Below are 22,560 nucleotides of genomic sequence, written 5' to 3'. Positions count from 1 at the left end.
AATTCCTTGAACTTCCTTGTGTTAAAAGTTATGGACATTTCTGCAAGCTGCGGAATTAAGGTGTTTTGTTTTTCAAGGTCTATTTATCTGTGGCATGTAAAGCAAAGACAGATCCATACATAGTAAGCCTGTTGTTCTCATGTCATTGCAGGAAGGGAAGGAGAGCAATGCAATAGGTCTTTTTGTATACAGTAGACACAATAGTTAGAAACAAATCAGTCTTAATGGAATTAGAGGGTACCAGAGAAAAGCTTCAAAAGAGACTTTGTTCATAAACTAGCCTAAGGAACAAAATGGAGAGGTAAAAAGCCATTGTATATTTCCAAAGACTGCCTTAAAAAAACTGGAAAAGGTTGTTTTCTGTAAGAATTAATTTCATCTTTCCATCAATGCTGGTTTGGAGTCACTGTTTTTTTCCAGGACCTTTGCTATTCATGGCAGCTTCTGTCTCAGGCTGCCATTCTCCTCCTCCAAGAGCCTCAAAGCAATGGGGTTGCAGCAATATCTCTGAATTTTGTGGATTTTTTAAAGGTCAAGGTAAAGGCGAGTCTTTCATCAGAGTTCTTACTAACATACATTATAACATAAGATAAATGATATTTGCACAGCAAAGAGAACTAAATGATAATGTTTATGATTTCCCTCTTCCTCCAAGGAACATATATTTGTTTATATAGTCTTTGGGTTGTGTTCACTTCATATTAGCATTTCATGTTCCCTCTGACTGATTCTTCTTTCAGTTTGAGTCAGTGGATGTGACCTTATGGTGACATTTACAGAGAGGTGTGACTGTAGTAGCTGCACACTCTTCCAAAGCTCACTGGCAGGGCTGAATTATCAGATACCTGAAATGGGGCTTAGGACCCTGGATACTGGCTGTTCCCCTCAGTGCTCATGTCATATTTCCAGAGGAGTGAGGACTTCATTTTGGTTGGATTTGAAAGGGAAAAATATTCTGTAAGGAGCCACTGTGCAGAGATGGAAATTCTACACTGAGTCGAAGACCACTCTGTCTCGGGGTGTGTGTCAGCAGCCATTAAAGTGGGATAAATTCCTCATGAAAGGGGAATTATATTCTTAGTAGAGTGATCTCAAAACACCTACATCTTTCCAGCAATGAAGTATTTAGGCAGCAAAGTCAGCAAGGAATAATGTCTATCATATTCATTCCCCTAGGGCACGTGTGACATCTTGCACCTTTTCCCATACAAGTGCCTCTTACTCCTCACCTCTCTTGGGATACGGTGGCCAGAGCAATCATTAGTTCTTGCAAAGGAAATTGAAATCATCTCCCCTTGTGGGAGTTCCTATATTCTTGTTATTTGAATGTGGGTTGTGTAGCAGGAGGCATAGGAGAATTTCCTGTGGTTCTAGTTGTTGCATTTGAACTTTGGGAGTGTCCGATGGAAGCACAACATGACAATACTGAATGCAAAGCTCTGCTTGCTGGAATATGATGGTAAAATATGTGTGCCCTAGCTCTATGCTCTCAGTGAAATATGACACCGAAAACACCTTGCTGCCTTTCTGCAGCAAAAAAGTTCAGCCCAGATCTAAGTAACAAGGGAACAGTTCCATGTAATTGGTGCACAAAGAGGTATGCTGTTCTGAAACAAAGTATTATGAGGATTTTCTGTCCAGGAACTGTTACTGTCAAAACTAATCAGCATTTTCTTCCTTTCAGAACAGCCACACATGAGCCAAGTGTTTGGATGCAGTTGAGTTAGTCACCATAGGTAGGTACAGTCTATGGAATACAATTTGTGGTAATTTCATGCATTTCATCATGTGATGGCACATCTATGGCAGCTCTGCACACAGAATGGATCAGTAAAAAGCTCACCAGTCCCCTGGGATGCACAAATCAACTGTTTTTTCTCAAGCCTCAGCTGCCTGATTCAGCTGTGTAGCTTAGTAGAGATGAAGAATACTTAATTCAACTAAAGGAAGGAGAGACCCTGAACAAATCCAAAAACGAAAGAAATGTTAAATGTGCTTTCCTAACCTGACTTCTGCTGGCTGTTTTGAGGAAACATGAAGAATAAAGCTATCTTGCTGTTCATCTTGCCATTCATTTTCACATGGTCATCCTTCTTTTCTTCTCGCAGATTCAAATCTATTTCACTGTTTGTGAGACCCTAGCTGACTCCCCCATCAGCATGTCAGACATTTCCATTACTCTTATTTAAAGATAAAGCAAGTGGATCTAATATGCAGTGTCTGAGCTTGAAATTTGTTCCAGAAAATAGTATAAATGTACATATTTATTTTTTCAGGTGACATTTGTAATCTATTGGAATGTCTTGGGGTTAAGCTGAAAATGCAGATCTGTAACTTTGCATGCCCCAGGGGAAATATTAGCCAATCTGATGCAATGCTAATAAATCATAATGATTGTTATTATTATGCTTTGGATGTGTTGTAATAAAGATACAACATGGTTTTATTGGGAAAAAAACCAACCCCCAAATGTATGATTTCATTTCTGTACAGTATTGTTTCTGTAATTAAAATTTCAAACTTCTATGAGGTCTTACTCTGAGGATTTCACAGATACTAATTAAATAAGGTCTTATTCAGCAATCTCTATCCATATAAGTAGTCCTGTTGGCTTCCCATCAGCAAGGAATTTTGGACTGTTCTCTGAAGTTAATGCATTTGATTATTTCCACTTCACTAATGTAGAAAATGATACCCAGAGGAGCTAAATGATTTACTCAAGACAAAAGGGAGAGTTAGTGGTATCTGAAAATAGATCTTCTGAAGCAGAGTCCTGTGCTTTTATTGGAAAATTGTGCATCAGCATTTATAGCAGTTTCAAATATATCAAGGGGGTGCACAGAGCTCTGCAAGGGAGCTGAGGAGTGTGCTTGCTTTGAATGTCATGGGCAACCACCTACAATGTTCATGGCTTACGAGACCTTGAGCCCCAGTACCTTTGTGTTAATCAAACAGTCCATCCTACAAGACACAGACACCCTTGCCTGTACAAAGTGTGAATCTGAATCACAGTATCAGCATTTTTTCTTGAGTTCAGTGATCAACCAGACCGTGACAGGGGTGTGAATTTGGTGAGAGACTGCCAAAAAGCAAGTGGAAGGGTTAAAAGTGGCAGATATTCAGTTTTGGTTTTAAGCCAAGGCTAGTTACAATCTTGAGGTAGTATCAGGGTAAAAAAAGCACTGGGTATTGTTTAAAAGTCACAGAGGGTTGGCTGACATCTTGTCAAGGGCATAAGAACTTTACGCACTTTCGGTGATGACCTCCAGGGCTCCTCTGCCTGTCACAGTAACTGCTGAATGACCCTAACTTTGGACAAAACAATAGCCCCAGCACTAGTTATGAGGGACAGATAGCTTTTTGGACAGCAGGGAAGGGAGATGTGTCATGTACTGGCCATCCTCTCATGCTGGAGCACAATGTATTGAGGAGCAAGCATGGAGAGGGAAATCATGCTGGTCCTCAAAGACTCTACAAAAGAAGTAGATGAGTTGGAAGGAATTGCATATTAGTGGATGATATGGTTTGGCTGCATTTTTTCCCTTCAAGATTGTTCTTGGTAAACTTTAGATGGGGGTGTTTACGCACTGACAGGGTATGTACAGGTAGCCTGAGGCTTCACAAGGTACTCAGAAAGGATTGCAGACCCACTGCAATCTAGGCTTTATTCTCTCTATGTGCAATATTTTGCTGTGGCAATCAGTAAAGCAGAAGCTGAAGGAAAAAGTATAGGCATCATTTTGATATTGTATTATAGTTTCCCTTCATTCATTGTGTTAGCTGTACAAACACATGGAAACCTTCCCAAACTGAGTATTATTATCCCAACGTTCCAGCCGATCCAAGTGTCAGTTCTCCTATATGTGCCTGACTCTTTTCTTCTAATTCATCCCTGGATCAGTGCTATCTCACAGAATCTCCTCCTTGGCCAGCTTGCCCTCTTCCAGATGTGGGGAAGGTGGCTATCACTTCCCATTTATGGCCTCAAGGAGTCTGAGAGAGCATCTGTTGTTCACATTTAGGTGGTACAAGAGCAGTTCTTTTCCACTAGTAAGCTCTTACAAATACTACTTGGAACAGGTTCACAACTGCTTTTGTCATCTTTTGGAATCCTGAAGTCTCCAACTTGCAGCCTTAAAAATATATGAACAACTCTAAAACATCAGTAAATATACATGTAATGTTTGGCTGTTTTGTTTAACAAGCATCAGCTAAAAGAAAAGTAAAGGGAGCTCCCTTCCCCCCAAGTAAATAAAACTCTCCAGGACAGCATATTTTACTTCAAAATTACATGGTAATTTTTTTTTTCTTCTTTAGGTTCCAGAAACATGTCCATATATGGTTTACTTGTCAGAGACAATAAATAATGATGTAATAGAAAGGTCAACTTTGTGTCATTTAGCTACAGGATGCTCAATGAAGTGAAGTTTGTCAGATAACGCAACGAGGAAGAACTTCAGGATCAGTAAAAGTTTCTGCCGTGCATCTTCAAACAGGAAATCTGAGATTCGGAACAACTTATATTTTGGCTTGTATTCGCTGATCATGGGGTGATCCAGAAATAAACTCCAGGCTTCAAAGCAAGAGTGTTTCCAAGCTGTCCTGCAGTTGATCGAAACATCCAGGCAAAGCAGGGAGACAAATACCAGCAAGGATTTTCTGAATTAAGACTTAATCAAGGAGATAACCAATTTCAACAGTATTTTTACCCTTCTATTTCAGAACAAAAAGGTAATGCAAATATGCATGTTTTGAACTTAATTAGTATTTTCAACTTCTCGGTTTACTGTATCTACGTAAATATTTATTCCTACAACAGTTTGTAACCTAACACCCTAACACAGTCTTGAAAAGTTTTGTGATTTGCTTTTGTTTGTTTGGGGTTTGTTTTTTTCAAATATGCCATAAAACACTCTCTGGTATTAAACAGAACAGTAGCTCTGCCTTTTCCTTATTTTTTTTTAACTTGCAGGTGATGCTTTGTCCCTAGAATATCTTACTCAGAAATCAGTGCTGTAGCTACAATGTACTAAAGTGGAATGTAGCATACAAGGCACATTGTGAAGGAGAAAAATTACTTTGGCAAATGATTTCTTTAATTTATAAATGTTAGTTGGTTTGAAAAGAAGCTACTATTGCACTGATTGCTATGTGAATTAATGTGTTCTGAGAAGAAATAAAATCTTGCAGGTGTATGATTTCCAGCAAAGAATTTGTGCAAAATCATGATTTTGTGGCATCAGAGCATATGCCAGGCTGATAGGTGACCTGTTTTGACAGCTGGGGCTGAACAAGGGGATTTGTTTGCTCAGAGGATTCCTTCAGGAATCCTGGCTTTGCTCCTTCAGCACTGGGCTAAAACTTGAGCCGTCTGCATAAGCTGTCACTACAAAGAATCCTTGCCTGTTGCTGGAGCCGGACAGCATGAGGTGTCATTCTTCCGATGTCTCAGCTCTGGCAGACCTGATGGGCACTGAAATCTTTCTGGTTTTAAAAAATCATTTGCTTCCCTGTAGTAGCTATCCAGTATAATATCCTTAGAGAACTGCAAAGATTTATCTGGAAACTGACCTAAAATGCAGCAAAAATACAAGTACTTTGAGTGCTGCAAGTTGATCTGGTTTCCATTGCCCACAGAGGATCTGTCCTGAAAGGTGCCGCAGTAAGAAATGAAGTGGAGGCTTGGTTTGCCTGGACATCCAGTCGTGTTTGCCTTCCCCCACGTGTTCCTTCTGCTTTCAGAAGTAATGACAAACACGTGGAAAGGCAAACATATTTGCAGAGGCTGGGGCTTAATCATTCCTTGCAAAAGACAAAATTATGAAGCTGCTCTTCTCCTCTCTCTTTTGCAGCCTCCAGAGACTTGGTTATGTTTTTAGAAATATGGTTTATCACACCTTGAGCCATAAATACCAGGGTCCTATATTGAGTTACCAGCTGACTGGGATAAAAGCGCAAAGGCAGGCAAAGTCTGGCTCTGTTCCCTTAATGACCTTGTCATTCACCTGCCACCCTCCTTTGACAGAAATAAGTAATTCTGCTAATTCTGCTGCCTGGAATCTATTAAGGGAGGACAGGCAGCCCCCCAAGCTTTTCTTTAAGGAAGTGCTATCAATGGGGACCAGTTGTTTCAGATGCTAATGGTATTGAATTGCACGGTTCTGCATGTTCAAAGCCAGCTGTAATCCTTGTTTATTTATGTTGCATCAGGGATCAGAGGCCCATTCTCCCAAACACTGTATGTTGACAGAGCTTGTCGTCCAACTATAATAGCAACCTAATTGTGTTTGTCTGTGGCTTTTGCTATCAAGCAGGTGATTACTGGTAGCCACCCTGGTGAGTAATACCTTTGGTTTCAGAGATCTGCCGGGTACACCTGCCCATGAACCCAAGACAGAGCATTGCAGTGTGGCCCTGGCGCAAGCATTTCATTTCTAACCTTGTCTTCTGGTCACTGGATGCAGCTAAGTTACCCCTGTATAGCGCAGGCCTGGTTCCTACATATAAATAAACAAACTCTCTCTGAAATCAGGACAGCAAAATTAAAAATAAGTATCAGATTCTATGTGGAAATGGTGGTAAGTCTAGATTCCAGAAGATCTTGTCAGACTGAACAGAGTGGCAGCACAGAGAGCAGCATCCTAAAATATGTTTCTGCCAAGAGAGATCAGTAGTGAAGCCATCCAGACCTGAAGGCAAAGCATTCTCTAAGGAATAATAAGGGCATTACACCCACAGCTTTAAAAATCAGGTTCTGCTGTCCCAGTAGATGCCATGCTGTGTGCTACCTGCACATGAGGATGGAATCTTGGGCTGTCAGAGAAATGCAGGGTACAGCCAAACATTAAAACATCCCCACAAAACCTGAAGTTAGGGTGAACAGTAAACTCAGCATTTAACTTATAAATCTGATTCCAATACCGTAAACCTACGCTAAGCAGGCTTAGGACAAGAAAATAAATTCAAGCTGCATTTAGAAAGACCACTTTGGCCAGATCTCACTATTCCAAACCGGCTCAAACATTTCTAGCAACAGAGATTGGGGGTTTTTTTCACACCTTCATTACAGGATGTGGAAAATATTTACCTTACAGCACATTAGTCTAGTGAGCTTTCATAAGGCTATGGTTGGCAGTTCACTGATGGCCTCAGATGGGGTAACCTTAGCCCTGCTGTATCAGCTGAGCTATTGCAGTGCCAGGAACTCACAGGAACACACCAAGCTCAGCCATAGGGAAAGAAGGGTAAACTGAACCAGGTGCTGGTGCTTTTAGCCTCCAGCCAGGGCATGTGCTCGGCCTGTCATTGCAGCTCAGCTGGCTCACTGTGACTTCTTATAGACATAACTTGGACCAGTGCTGGTGCCCTGTGGTCCTCCAGCTTCAAACAAAAGCATCCCTGGGTGGAAGGTGAGGGTGGTAGCTCTGCTCTGCTCCACTCCACTCAGGGCTGTTGCACAGGGAGCTGTAGGGAGAAGGCATGTGTTGTGCCTCCTGCCAAACTCAGTCACACCACACAGGTCAATCTGAGCAAGAGGACACAGGCAGGGGTATGCAAGAATGGCTTCAAGCCCAACTATAACAGTCTCTGTGGGGTTTCAGGGCAGCCAAGGCTGTCTCTGGCTCTCAGTAAGGGCCCAAAAGCTCCTGCAGCCCCAGGATATGACCCTCACACCTTCATCATGTTTGTGCAGTTCAATGAGCAGACATAAAAGCTTTATTTTGAGCCCTACAAAGTTTCTCCCTGCAAGATGAGTCAGTGGCGCGAGCTGCAGCTAACACTGTTGTTTCTGCACTCCGTGGAACTCTTGTCAAAATATTTAGATTAGTGAGGCTCACCAACATGCAGGAAACATTCTCCCTTTGCTCTGCAAGTGAATTGGACCCAGTTAACCCCTACTAAGAATAAGAGGGTGAAATAGGAATGACCCATGCAAACTTAAAATCTCCCTTTCGCTCCCTGTGCATTAACAAGGTGTGAAACAAAAGGAGGGAGGGGAAGATGTACAGAAATGGCTTTTATACCTGAATCCATTGGGAATTTAGTGAGATAGCTAAATCAGTTAGCTCCTCTGTGCCAGGGTGTGGCATCATGTTGGCAGTAGACTCCTGCACACTCCTCAAAGGCCTGACTGCCCCTGAAAGTACTGCAACACCCAGCTCAGAAGCACAGTGAGGATGGATTCACTGCCTGCCCTACCTCCTGTGGCATAAGGATGCTGGTGATGGGATTGGGCAGGATACAGAGGAGGGATCTGTGTTCCAGGTTGCACTGGTGCAGGTTGCCCTCAAAGAGGAGCAGTTTCATTTCCATTCTTGCCTCCTTCAAAGAGTCACTGTGCATCACCTCCATTAGGAGCTTACCATCAGATCCTGCCCTCTCCACTGACGGCTTTGTTTAGCTCTCTGAGTCACCATTGGGGCCAGGTCCGTACATTAAGGCATTACAGTGCTGGATGCAGTGCTGGATGCTGCAGACAAGCCCTCTGACTCCAGCCCGTGGATTCCACACATCTGCCATTCACCAGCTACTACGTGAGTACCTATGGGCAGCTATGCAAGTACTGCTCAGCATTTCAGGAGCTGAGAGAGCCAAACAGCAGCAGCAGCTGCTGGAAAAGCAAAGTTGTGTCATTGTTCTTGGCCAGACACTCACTGGAGCACAGCCAAAGACAGGTATTGGAGCAACTGGGGTGCAGGACGGGCAGCAGCTCCATACAAGAGCTATCTGTTGCTTGGTGTCTGGGCTTGGATCTTTGGGACAGCAAGGGTCATAGCAGAGCTGAGGCATACCAGCTCCCACTGGAGAAGGGAACCAACTGTAGCCATGAGAGATATGGCTGAAAACAGAAATAAAAAAAAATAAATAAAATAAATAAACAAAATAAATAAATTTAAAAAAATAAAACCCATCAAAATTTGGCAGCATTGTTTAGAGCCAATTGAAGGTTTTATTTTGGCATTTTTCATGGATGTGAAATATATTCTTTGTTGTTAAACGTCATAATGTCAGCCTGAAATCTGCTGGGCTTCCCTTTACCCTGAAGTCTTCACACTTCTGGGGTGGGCTTGGCTAGGTCTGAGGTGGCTATTGAGGAGGGAGATACCACCATGTCTGAAGTGAAAACCTTAAATTCAAGATTTTAAGTTACTTATGGCTTAATTCAAATTCTTGTGATTTCTTCAAACTGTATTAGTTAGTGAGGGGGTGGGTTTTTTTAAATCATGGTTAAAGAAACAAACATGAGAGTCTGGATGTGCACAGATATGGCCCTGTTGCCATTTGGGGAGCTACCATTTCCTCCAGGTCAGGACCGTCTCCGGGCTGTGCACACAGCAGCAAGGGCTACCATAGCAGGGCACTTTCCTGGTGTGAGGCTTGTCTGCCATCAATGTAGGTGCAAGTGCCCAGGAAGCCAGGCTGCCCCAGGCACCTGGTGAGCTGGGGGCAGAGGCCCTGTCTGCTGGAGAGAGCAGCTGCACAGGGAAGAGAAGCTGATGGCTCCCCTGAGGCTCCTGCTGAGGCAGGTCCTGCACAGTGGTGCTCATGCTCGTGGCTCTGCCAGGTGGCCCAGATCAGTAGGACCTGAACCTGGGCACAGCCAGGCTGTGTGGAGCTGCAGACCAACCCTGCTGTGGCATCGCTGGGACAGGGACTGGCAGACACAGGGTGGGGTCAGGCAGCTTTTTTGACAACCCTACAGATGCTCTCAGCCAGCCCCTCACCTCTCTGCACCTGGGGGACATGCCTCCACAGCCCCCTCCTGCTGGGTCCCTGTCCCACCCTGTCATGTTCATGTCCTCCTGGGCAGCTTGTTCTTGTTGCTCCTCATCCCACTGTTCTCCATTATTTTACACATTTTTCCCTCAGTGCTTATAAAAAGTAAACCTATTCCATGTTGGCTGTCATCTTCTGAGGCAAGCTTTTCCTTTTCCTCCCATAAAATAATCCCTTGGCTCTTGAACACTGGTGGCCAGAGTGGTCTTTGGCATCCAAACGAGATCCTGCTAAGCATCATACCATTCATGCCATTAGTACTTCCCTATCACTGCTGGAAATTCTTCAGTATTTTGGATCATCCTGATCTTTTTAGTCCATGCTGCATTGGTCGTTCACAGTCATTCTGTGATTGCTGAGTGTGCCCCAGTGTTTCCCCCTTCTCTCATTTCCAGCTCACTCATGACCTTGAACTTTGTTCTGTGAAAAAGCAAAAAATCAGAAGTGAAACACAGCAATGTTCTGTTGCTTTCCTTGCTGAGTGAAACAAAGGCACTTCAAAGCATATCTTTGCATGTTGCTCGAGAGATCTCCAGATATGGAGGAAAAACTTGCTCAATAGTTTCTTTATACTTCATGGTGGAGAATCTGTCCTTTCAGAAAACCAGCAAAGAGACAAACCTCTTCCCTTAATTTCCTGCAATTAGAGCAAGAAAAAGCCAATAAAAAGAGACATCCATTGGTCTTCTCCTAAATAAAATTCAAAACTGTACCTCTTTAATCTTACGGGGATTTCCTTTACCTATTTTCTCTTGAGATTTGGAAACCAAAAGAAGTAGATAAAAACCTGCCCTGTGTGCAACAGCTCACTTCCTCTTTTTAAAACACCAGTTAAACCAGTTATTTCTGCGTGATAGAAAGGACTTAGTTCATTACGTTTACATGCAGATTTTAGCAGATAACATTCTCTCCCTAGTGGAGGATTTCTGAAGGATTTTCTGGTCAGTCTAATCAAGAGGCAGAGCTGATAGTTGAGCACAAGATAGTTGAGTTTCTTTCTTTCATTTTCCAGATTTTGATGATCACAATTTCTTTTTATAGGAAAGCAAAGAATAATAAAAATGGCTACAACGGCAGCAAATACTCAAAGACAAACAATAGGCTGTGAGGAATACAGTCTGTACAGTAGCCTGAGTGAAGATGAGCTTATAAAGATGGCCATCCAGCAGAGCTTGGAGGAGGACCCCGCAGGTCAGCCAGGTGCCCAGAGCCACCAGAAGTCGATGGTGGCATGTGCTGGGGCGGTGGCCACCCCCAGCCACGCCAGCCCCCACAACCCACCCTACCGCATCTACCCTTGGCAAAGGTAAGTGAGTCCTTGCCCAGGAAGGGAAAACAGCCTCCCCTGTCAGACCACGTGCTCTCTAATTAGCTTTGCCAGGCGGCTCCTCCGCAAGCCTGTCATTAGTGTGAAAGCCAGAGTCTGCTATAAATCCAATGAGGTCAACAATTTATGTGCTCACAGCAAAAGGAGAATATGCTTGATGTTGTCTGTTTTAAGTAACAAATAAAACAAAAAAAAGGGGCACAAGCTTTCCTGAGCCACAGAAGCCCTTCTGAGGCTACCTGCTCCTTTCCCCCTCAGGGACACACTATATGCTGAGCTTAGGTTTCACCAGAGAGGGAGGACAGCATTTGTTATGGGAAAACATAAGAGAGATGCAAAAAATAGGTATAATGTGAGCTGGCTACCTTTTAGATAATCCAGTTTTTAGAGGATGTGGCTATTTCAGATCAGTCAGAGACTTCAAACATGCTACTCTCAGACAAGAACATCTCCAGACACGAAATTGTGGCACCATCCCCCTCCCCTGCAATGCTGAGCTGTCATCACAGAGACCTGCTGACAGTTTCGAACCCAGGCCATGTTCCCCTTTCATTTTATATAAGGCAGATTTCTCAAGGGAAAAGGGAATAGGTCCCAAAGTCACCTCCAAAACAAGGGAAAATATCCTTTTAAACTAATTTTTCATTTTTTAATAAACTAGGAGTAACCAAAGTTTTGCTCCTCCTTCTTTGTCATAACTCCACCCTCTGACACCTTGCTCATTAACATCTGTGGTTGTTTGGTTTCCAAGGGTGGGAAACTGGGAACAATTCAATGATAATTCAATGTAAGCATGTTCATAGCTGTGGAATCAGGATGCAGTATAGCCTGCAATCCTACTTCCCACCAAAGGCTGTGGCTTTTCAGTGTCATTACTATGCTCTTAAACTGTCAGTTGTGCTGTGGGGACCCGATGCTGGGGAGAATAAGGGCTTCCCTGGCCATTTGGTCTTGTCCTCCTTGGGTATCCTTTGACAACTGCTATTTTGGCAAAAGGCAGCATTAGCATTTCTGTGCATTAACCTGTCCTGCCCTTGCCTCAGCCCAGCAGAGTTTGACCTCCCACTGGAGGGAAAACCTTTCCAGCTTGTATCACCAGATCTGTAGCACTGCTGAACACTTCTGCCACCTGGGAGAGCCGAGCTGAAATGGAGCTGACACCCAGACATCCTGGGTCCTCCTCTGCACTCGTCTCTGACCTGCTTGCGTGGCACTGTGGAGGTGATGAATGTCACCTCACCTCGCCTCATGCCTGCTTCCTGTGCGGTGGTGGTAGGGTTAACCACACTGTTGTCTTATATGGTCATTTGAATCCCCTGACGCTTCCTCAGAGGGCCAAAAATAAACTCGAGCCGAGTGAGCAGCTGAATCCAGTGCAGTGCAAGCCGTGGCCATCTGCTTTTATTCAACGCCCTGACCGGCAGGCTTTCTCGCTCCATTTCTGTGGATGTGTGTCTCTCTTTCTGCCTCAGCATGACCTGTTTCTCCTATTCGGAGTATTTTTCCTTATTCCATTCATGTCATCGCCACTCCAGATTGGCGGCCCAGCAGCCAGGCCGTGCTCAGCCATCCAGCTCGGGGGCAGCCTGGGGGGTCAGGCGAAGGTACGACAGCAGCCTGTGCAGCACATCCCAGCCCGTGTAAGTGTCTCCCTCTTCCTCTCCTGTTTTACCCCGCAGTCAAAACAAGCCTTGCTACCCACTCTCCCACTAAGACATCACTTCTGGGTGGCGATGGTGTCTGGTGGGGGGAGATGGTGTGTTCATCTGGAGGAGGTCTTGTTGACACCTGCACCACACCCTCACTGCACTCCTGCTCTTCCTTCCAACCTCCTAGCTGTACCAGACCATGCCCAGGCTCTTGCAGTTGAGCCACCTCAAACCTCCCTTGTTCCCTTCTCCCTCTTCATCTCTCTGCATCCCTTCAGTGCACATGTCCTGGGGATTCTTGGTCAGTCAGTAGCTCTGAGGTGACAAGGACAGCAGGGAAGGGACAAATACAATGTGATTTATATAGACTGGCTCACTTATCAACATGGTAGATGAGGCAGGCAGGTGCTGATAGTAATTGCATATTGCATTGGTATTAACTTCAGGGTTCAACAATGGGGAAGAATGGGGAAAAAAATGTATCACCATATATAAACAAGATAAGAAAGTGCAGTCTTTCAAAGTAAATATTTTATAAATGCTCCCAAGATGCTGTGCCTTTTCCCAGCCATACCTGTGCTGTTCTGCCACACTGAAGAGGGCTTACTTGCCCAGAGGAAACTAGCTTGACTGACTCTGATCCTCCTGGCTGTGCTTTGCTGTTAGGAGGGCTGCAAATAAGCTTAAGTGAACAGTCTTGGATGAGGAAAGCAGACAGGCAAGGGGGTGGCCTAAGCTCTGCCACAGTGCCTGAGTGCAGTGGAAATGTCTGGACTGTGACAGGTTTATTACGACTCTCTGCAGGCAGAGTAGATATGTGCACCTGCCCTTAGCTATCAGATGACAAGAGAAAAGTGTTGTAGGCAGCACTTCCCTGTATCCTTGCAGAAAAAAATTCCCTGCCCTTTTTATCTACCCAGTTCAAATCTACTTTTTTTTATCTGTGTTACAAGTCTCTCCCTGGATGCCTGGTTGCAGGGACTACTCCTCCAACACTCTTCTTCCTTTCATCCCTCACCCAGCTCTACAATCTTCCTCACTTCCCCCTGCATCCTGGCTGATGCAGGGTCTGTTCCTGGCCCTCCACTGCCATTGCCCTCCCTGTCATTGTGAACACCTCTTTCTGCTGCAGCATGAAGCCTGCCTTATCCCTGTCACCTGCCAGCTCCCCTTAGCCACACTGAAATCACATCCTCTCAGTACGTGCTCTGCACTCCTTGCATGCCTCTATGATGCTCTGGGTCCAGCAGCAGGGTGGGGTGCAGGTTGTTCTGCATCAAGCAGCTTGATTGAGTTCAGCCTGCAAAAAGGCTGGGATAAGGCTGATAAACCAGCCCTCCTCTTCTGCCAAGTGAGAGCAAAAATATAGTTGGGAAGCCACAGGAGAGCATGATGGTATGATATTTTACCCTAGACTCAGATCCAGGAAGGGATGATATTTGGCTTCACCTGGGGAAGTGCTGTTGCTTCAATGCTGCCTGCATCACTCCAGGCTGTCAGGAAAAGAAAGAGCTTCATGAACTTTTCCATACTCCACTGAACCTCTTCTGCAGCACTCCAAATTCACCTCACCATATATCTCATCTGCAATGAGCATTTATTGTCTTGGCTACTGGCCTTTGAAATGCAGTAATTCTTTTGAGTTGCCTATAAGGTTAAGATTTCATCAGATATTAAGACTTACATCATAATTTTAATACTTGTTTTTTCTATATCTGATGAAATCCAGGCAGAAGAATATGCTGGGGTTTTATAACAGCCAATTATAAACCAGGCAGAAAACAAGAATTTCACATGGAGATTCATTAAACTTTCTGTTCTGATCTGGAATTTGCTTGGCTAAAGCATCTGCAGCCTCGTCCAGTAAACCCCCTCATCTTACTCAGGAATCATTTAAGGTCAAGGAACCCGACAGAAGTTTGCTTCATTCAAGATCTGAGGGCTTAAGCAGAATAGTAACTGATTCTTCACACATTTTTGACCCTACCACAAATCCGAGGTACCCTCCTGCTTTCACTGAGGTCTCAGATAATGTGATTCACCTTGCATTTGCTGTGTGCCAGCCCTCCTGCCATGGTCCACCTAGCACACAGTAACTCATTATGTGCCGGTAACTCTATCATGTGCCCAAATCCTGAAGTTGCAGTGTACGTGTAACACGAACTTTTGCACAGAACAACAGATGGTTTCAGCAGCCTGATGCCAGAGGTGTTGAAAGATGAAGATCCCCCACCTCCGCCTCCTCTTCCAGCCAGAGATGCCAATGGTTGCTGTCAGCTGATTTCAACAAAATGCTCAGTTTCTAACACCTGTATAAAAGTTTACTATCTGTACAAAATTAGCAATTTTAGGCTTAGTCCCCAGGGTACTTTAAACAGCCTGGAGATACAGCAGTGTCCCTGAGACCTTCGCCTGGCAGTTATCGGAGGTCAGTTGATTTCTCCTGGGAGGGCTGTGACCAGGGAGACAGCTGCCTGCTCTAGCTACTATCTTCTCAGGCAAAATGCCTGACCTTGTGTCCCATATCTCTCCCCATTCCAGTCTCACTATTTTTGTGACTATACTGTTTTGAAATCACTGCTTTCAGCTGTAGAGAAAGAGCAAGAGGCACCAAGCACTTTTTCACCTGGGAAATGGTGTTTTCTCCCATTCTCTGGCATAGATATTGAGTTCACCTGTTCTACTTCAAGGCCCTGAGTTTATCCTCAGAGAAGCAGCTTGGTGACTTTTCTTTCAATGCTAATATCAATGTTTATGGCACAGATTAGGTACCTTTGGGCAAACTGAAATTAGTGATGCCTGTGTGAGTTTCAGGCTGCTGGTCTGTCCAGCCCCTGCAAGACAATGGAATCCAGTGTTGCTCCTGTAACTCGCATTAAATACAGAGGTTGTACCAGTAATCTGCTTTGTGAGGAGACCTGTGCTAACCTGCCCATATTTTTATGTCTCTGATCTCACTCTATTGTGGTATTTTAGACTTTCATTCTGTCATAACTAGAGTTTAAGGTTGTTCCCATAATCACTACCCTGCATGACCTTTAACACATGCTGTATTCTTACCCTGTCTATGCTAACAGTCTCTCTGAGACACGCACATCTCCCTGTCTCCCACATCTCTCTGGCTTCAGGACTGCAAGTTTTTCTCCATAGAGTTAGTTCAAACCACAAATGCTCCTATGTTCTCATGAACCTCTTGCTCTCTGTCTCTGAAAGTATAGCCCACATTAATTTTTTGCAAGTTCCCATTAGAACCAGAAAAGTGCTTCTTCCTTTACAATGTTAGCTGTTCTAGAGCTTAGTTATTTAGTGCATCAAAATAAGAAGGCCGTGGCTGCCTTGTCCCAGCACAGCTCAGCAGGAGCTCGAGCAGATGCCAACACTGGAAGGCACAGCCCAGCATCATGCACAGAGCTACTGTCCACCACGGGCAGGGGTCCTGCCTGACTTGGCTGTAGAGGACCCACTTTGCAGCTCCCTGCCTCTATCACACTCCCGGCAGCCTCAGATGCGGTGGAAGGAGGGCAGCAGGCCCTGCTGCAGGCACCGCTGACTGGGGACATGGTGACTGTCAGGCAGTGTTGTGACCCCTGCTCTGTGGGGAGACTCCCAGTAGCTCTCACTGTTGCTCTGCAGAAGGACTCATGTGCCCGGGTCAGCCCTGCTCTGCAACCACTCTTACAGAGCTGGGAGAAATGGGTCACTGCCTGGAGTGTGTGGAATGCATCCTTGGCAGAGGGAAGGCTTGCGAGGGCAAAGTGCACTTGTAGGCTGTTCATTGTGCCTCATGCTGGGTGGCATGGAGCACACTTTATGCTTTTTGTAGATTTTCACAGTGAGCCTGTTCTTGGAAGTATCAGAACTAGGTAGCACCAAATAAAAGATTTATTTATATATCCACTGATTCTACACATTTCAATGACTTTGAACTCTGGAGAGACTTTTAAATATTCACTTCCTCCCTAATAGTTTTTCATTCCTTTTGATCCTTGTGTCTAGAAGTTATTTGACCCTGTGGAGCCTGTGACTGGTTTGTTGGGTTAGAATGGATCAAGTCATGAACCACTTAACAGCTAACAACCAGATTTTCAGAAGTGTCCAGCATGTCATATGTCTTACTGAGACACTGGAGACATATTTTTTAAGGTCAATAGTGTTTAAAGTAGTTACTATTTCTGAAAATCTGTTTTTTCAATGCTGAAATAACTATAGCTGTGGATCTCTGTGATGACATGATGAAGGGCAGCTCAGAATTTCATTTAGGTGGGTGTATTTTTTTCAGCCATCCCTGGATGAAATAAAGGAGACCCAAGACAAACACCCTAATGTTCACATGGACCTGAAGGAATGGCCTGAAGTTATGTCAGAGAAGGTTTTGGTTGGATACAAGACAAAGGTTCTTCACCCAGGCAGTGTTTGGGCACTGGAACAGGCTCCTCAGTGAAGTGGTCACAGCACTGAGCCTGACAGAGTTCAAGGAGCATTTGGATGATATTTTCTGGCACATGGTGTGACTCTTGGGGATGGTCCTGTGCAGGTCCAGGAGTTGGATTCAATGATCCTTGTGGGTCCCTTCCAACTCAGTATATTCTGTGATTCTGTGATTATTGGATCAGCTAAATTCTGAAAATGGGATTGTGTAAGGAAATAGGAAGTATTTTCAAAATACAAGAGTAAGATTTATTGATAACTTTTGCTAAAGCCACCTGCAAATCTGAACATTTCTTCAGGGGTGAACAGGGGCAATGCTCTTCAAAGTTGATCTTGTTTAAAAGAGCTCATATGGAAGCACCATGCCACATGGGACAGCAAGGTGAAGTAATTATCACAGCCATGCACACTTCGCAGTGTACAGAGCAAGGGCAGGGCTAGTATTCCCCAAATCCAGATACTTAAAATAAGTGTTTATGTCAGAGATTAGTTACACCTACACTTTCCTTACTCTCTGAGGAGAGAGATCAGTTCCTCTAGAGAGCGATTCTTCTGATTTGCTGAGAATGGTAAAATTAAAGACAAATTTTACTTCTACAGGCCCTGTGGCAAGACACCTCAGGGCCACAAATACCTGGTATATAGGCTGAAGGGGTTCACTATTTTGATCAAATGATACAGTAATGTTGCTCCAAAAAGCTTCTCAGTAATGAAGGAAGTAGTAATCAAGTCTTAATCTTGTTTCAAAGAGAACTTGACCCTGTAGTGGCAGCGATCAAGGATGGAGATGAAAAAGCAGTATGCAACATGATGAAATCAGGAAAAAACCTTTCTAAACCTAATAAAGATGGCTGGATACCCCTCCACGAAGCTGCATACTACGGCCAAGTGGGTTGCCTGAGCCTGTTGCAAAAAGGTCAGTGAACTTAAAACTAATTAATTACAAAATGGAGAAGAAGAATATGAATAAACTAAAAGGCAGTATTAGCAGCATCCCAATCCTGGCCTGGGACCGTGTGTGAAACTTTTTTCCAGCCTCTCTGACTGTATATTAATTTCATTTTCTCTTGGAAAATAGGTTTCCAAACTGAAGCCTTAAAAGTTAGGATATTTGGGAGAAACTGATATTGGGATAGATCCTGCCAAGCCAAGGATTTCTCACACTAAAGCCTTGAAGTTGAGCTCTCTACTATTATGAGCTGCTCAGCTGCCAAAGCTGACAGGAATCACCTCACTTCCCACTGGCTGGAGATCCAACCCATCACCTCTTTGCTGATGCTTGAAGGCAGTTAACTCTTGTAGTTTGTTTTCAAATTGCTGCTGAAGTTACTCAACAACTTTCTGCATCACTAGCAGCCATAGCTGAACATTTTAATCTAAACTGGTGACAGATTTAGATACTCAATCTGAATTATAGTAACTTTATAGTATATTCCTAACTTATATTGATCATGGAAAAGGAAAAGAAACAATAAAAACTTACTTGAATCCTCCAAGGATTTTGGAAGGTGATGATGCTGTAGATACTTGTGCACTACACGCCGTAATGACTTTGGGCTCACCATTCCTCCACAGCGTACCCCAGCACCATCGACCAACGCACTCTCAATGAGGAGACAGCTCTCTACCTGGCCACCAGCCGGGGCAACCTGGACTGCCTGCTCACCCTGCTGCAGGCTGGGGCTGAGCCCGACATCTCCAACAAGGCCAGAGAAACGCCGCTCTACAAAGGTGTGTAGCTGCTTTTCCCGGGATGCTGAACTCTTCTGGCACCACCAAGGCAGAACTGCAGGATCACTTGTGATGAAGGGCAGAAACTCGGCAATTAGCTCCTGTTTTCTACTTCCCTGCAGTAGTCCTCTATCTCCTATGTCTGACCTGCCATGCCATGGCCTTTTTTCTCATCTGTAACAGAAACAGGATTAGCAGCTGCCCTGCAGGGTGCAAGCTTTGATGTGGTGCTGAGGGTGCGTGTGAGAGGTTCAGTGGGGCCCTAAGCACAGCCTGTCTACGCAATGTCCCAAACTTACAGAAAGCTGGAGAGTACTGGAATATGAATGCTTTTTTAAACAGTAGGACCTAAGTAGATGTTCGATGTGGGAGTAGAGTAACTGTAGACATGACAGTGATTCATATACTGTGCGAGCCAGGCCAAGCTGTGTCCTATGGCGAGGCATAAAATTACAAACGATTCAGCAAGGTGGATAAAGTATTTAATGTGGACGTATTACTTTGCTGATAGTTGGAGAGAACACTTTCTTTCTTTAGCAGAATAGCAATAAATCCATGACATCACAAAGATTCATAGAAGGAGATGATCTCTCACACCTTCACGTCAATCTGCCTTTGCTCCTGCCATGACAATTTTTAGCACTCTAAAACGTTAAAAGCACATATTACTGGTTAAAACACCAATCTTACCTCCAGCTTTGGATGCCTGTCATTAGAGCTGCTCGGTTTAAAATGCTTTTGTTTTAAAATTCTGGCTTTTAGTTGGCTAAAGGAAAGCTGTTCAGCTGTGCATTAAACACACAGTAGTGGTGGTAATAGTAGTGCTCATAGTAATAATAATAACAACAATGATGTGAAAAAAACACTTTAGGCAGAGAAAAGCTCTTAATAACAATGTGCTAGCATTGATGCAGTATCTTCTAGTTTATCTTACAACAACAAAAACAAACAAACAAACAAACAAAAACAAATTTTAAAAAAGTCTATCATAACAAAGTAGCCATCCCTCATATGGAAGCAAATTAAACTCTTCAGAGCTATAGATAGGTAACTACAGAAGCAGCTAATTACATAGTTGCTTTCAGTACACGAGTGACACCTGTTTATGGGAGAGGAAGTCATGGAGATATCCCAAGGGAAGGATCAAAAGCAAAAGGTGGCACCTCTGTGAAAAAAAGACACTATTATTTCAAAGAAAAAAAACCAACTGCTGTGAAATGTGCCAGCCTCTCTTCTGTACATTGTACAAGAAATGCTAATTGGATTTTGTAAATGTAGCTGCTTATCCTGTGTACCTTTGCTTTGGGATCCCACCACAAAACTGTTTGGGAAATCTGATGATTTGGGATTCAAAAAGCAATGGGACAAATTGGTAGAATAAAAATCAACAAAATGCGATTAATGATCAAGAACCTTTCTTTAGCTCAGGATGATCTTTAACTAAAAATTGTTTCAGGTAGAGAAAGTGCTACTGACTCACACAATTATTGTTTTCTAAGAATCCTTTGCTGGGTCCTATTGGTTTGAGCTTTTTTTTTTATTTTCTTGTCTATATAGAGCTTTATCTGCAGTCCAGGACAGTAAGAAAAAGTGTCAGTTTGCACAGAATTTGGAAAGAAAGTGTTCATGTCATGTGATTTATGTAACATATTTGTTCTTTGTAAATTATTTCCTGCACATTTGTCACCCCACTTGGTCACTGTGGTGTTCAGTTGGTACAAATGTGCTAGGCTGGATTCCACCCAGTACCAGGCTTGGCACAACCCTTGCACAGGACACTTAGCTCCCACCACCTCCCAGCTGAAGATTGTTTTCACTATCACATCCTTTAGGAGTCCCAGACAGCGTTGTTTGGCAGCAGCCTTGGCCCTCATACCTGAATGGGTCTTTGGTCTTACTATGGCTTACTGGTGTTACACTGCCTTAGGCTACATGAAATGAATATACAACACCCAGAATATTTTCAAAAGCCTGTCCTAGTCTCTTCCCATTTTCCAAAACAGCCTGTGAGCGTAAGACGCGAAGCCGCAAGACTCCTGGTACAGTACAATGCGGATACCAACCATCGTTGTAATCGAGGATGGACTGCTCTCCATGAGGCTGTCTCCCGAAATGACCTGGAGATTATTGATATTCTTGTGAAAGGGGGTGCCAAGATTGAGTCGGCAAATGCCTATGGGATCACTTCTTTATTTGTGGCAGCTGAGAGTGGGCAGCTGGAAGCCTTGAGATACCTCGCAAAATGTGGTGAGTACAGCCGTGCCATTATATGCCTTTATTCATTTAATTCTTAATAATTAGAAGTTTCCAGTAACTCTCTCTGGCACATTTTTTGTGTGTCTGGAGGCAAGACCTAGCCTGCAGAGGCACTAAAACCCCGTTGTTCCAGATTGTGGAATTGGGTAGGGTCTTTCAGAGAGCATGATCTAGACACGTACACTTCCTCAGCATTCATTCATGGTCACCTACTCTGGGAAGTAATATGGTGCTGCCTAACTGCATTTCCTGAGCTTTCTAAACTCACATTGCTGAAACATGTAGCCCAAAATCCAATCAGTCATAAAAGACAGATGTAGGTGGTAATAGATGGCAGAAGTTGAACTTTAGCCTACCCCATCTGCTCATGAACATGTGCAGTGATGGGCAATGTTAGCTGTCCTCCTCTTAATGTATTCTGCTGAAACTAGGCAGAGTACTATTGTAGAGTTAATGGGTTTACATCAAATAGAAGCAGACTAGCTCTCCCTATGTGTAAATTTTTAACCATATAAAGAGTGAATTTTAATCTATCTTATACTAAACATTCCTTTTAATGCTCCACTTGTGTGAAACAGCTTTACACTAAGCACAGCATACTTTAATACTATTCTGAGGCGTATTTTATTTTCACAGTGGGCTAATATCTTCAATGCAGGTAAGATCTGGGTCCTGCACTTGTGAAACAAGAGCTTAACACAGATGAAATAAAACTTCTGAAACAGTTAGTATGGCTAAGAAAGATATGAGAGTCGGGGAACAAAAAATGTGTTCTGCTGCCCACCTAGTCTTGTAAAAAAAAATTTTACATGACCAGTTAGTCCATCATGCTGCGTACAATGTTAGAAACTAAGCCAGAATTTGATTTGTGTTCCAAACTAGATAGAGGATTTCCTTGAAGTTCAATTTTGAGAAAAATACACAGGAGAAATTCCAATAAAACTGTCCAATTTTATCAAGCCTGAAAAGGTCCTCTGAAAATCTCAGGAATTATATCATTCATTGTTTATGACGAGTAACGTTCATCATAAAAATGGCTTCTTTCTCATTAAGAACGTAGTCCCTCATTATATTTTGTCACTGCAGTTCTCCTGATGTTTCCAACTACAGCCCCTTCAAAGGGCCAAACACAACACAGATGTTTCAGCTTAGGGTGAGAACACAGGGAAATCTTTCATGATCAAACATGATTTCTTTGTTGGAGTTTAGAAGCAAAACTCCAGTGAAATGTCATTCCCATTTAGGATACACATAGAGCAGCATGCCTGAGAATGCCATGGTACAGTATATGACAGTCAAAACCCAGGCTCTTGGGCCTTGAATATCTATAACAGAAAAAGCTAGATTCCAAATTGTTCATGGCAAAAAAGTATTGTCTTGCTTTATACTTGC

General features: G+C 43.6%; 1 protein-coding gene across 1 annotated transcript in view; it reads left to right on the top strand.

Moving 5' to 3' along the window:
- Positions 1-22,560, top strand: part of ASB2 (ankyrin repeat and SOCS box containing 2) — a 42,385-nt gene that overhangs the window by 5,335 nt on the left and 14,490 nt on the right. The window contains 8 exon segments of the mRNA XM_032692230.1: positions 1,685-1,736; positions 4,409-4,731; positions 10,819-11,083; positions 12,640-12,744; positions 17,931-18,097; positions 18,757-18,912; positions 20,916-20,931; positions 20,933-21,159. Of these exon segments, the coding sequence (XP_032548121.1) occupies positions 10,839-11,083; positions 12,640-12,744; positions 17,931-18,097; positions 18,757-18,912; positions 20,916-20,931; positions 20,933-21,159 (916 nt within the window). The 5' untranslated portion in view covers positions 1,685-1,736; positions 4,409-4,731; positions 10,819-10,838.

The sequence above is a fragment of the Chiroxiphia lanceolata genome, chromosome 6, assembly GCF_009829145.1.
Source record: "Chiroxiphia lanceolata isolate bChiLan1 chromosome 6, bChiLan1.pri, whole genome shotgun sequence".
Taxonomy (NCBI): Eukaryota; Metazoa; Chordata; class Aves; order Passeriformes; family Pipridae; genus Chiroxiphia; species Chiroxiphia lanceolata.
Note: the sequence above shows the minus strand (reverse complement) of the source record. Positions and strands in the feature narration are given on the sequence as shown.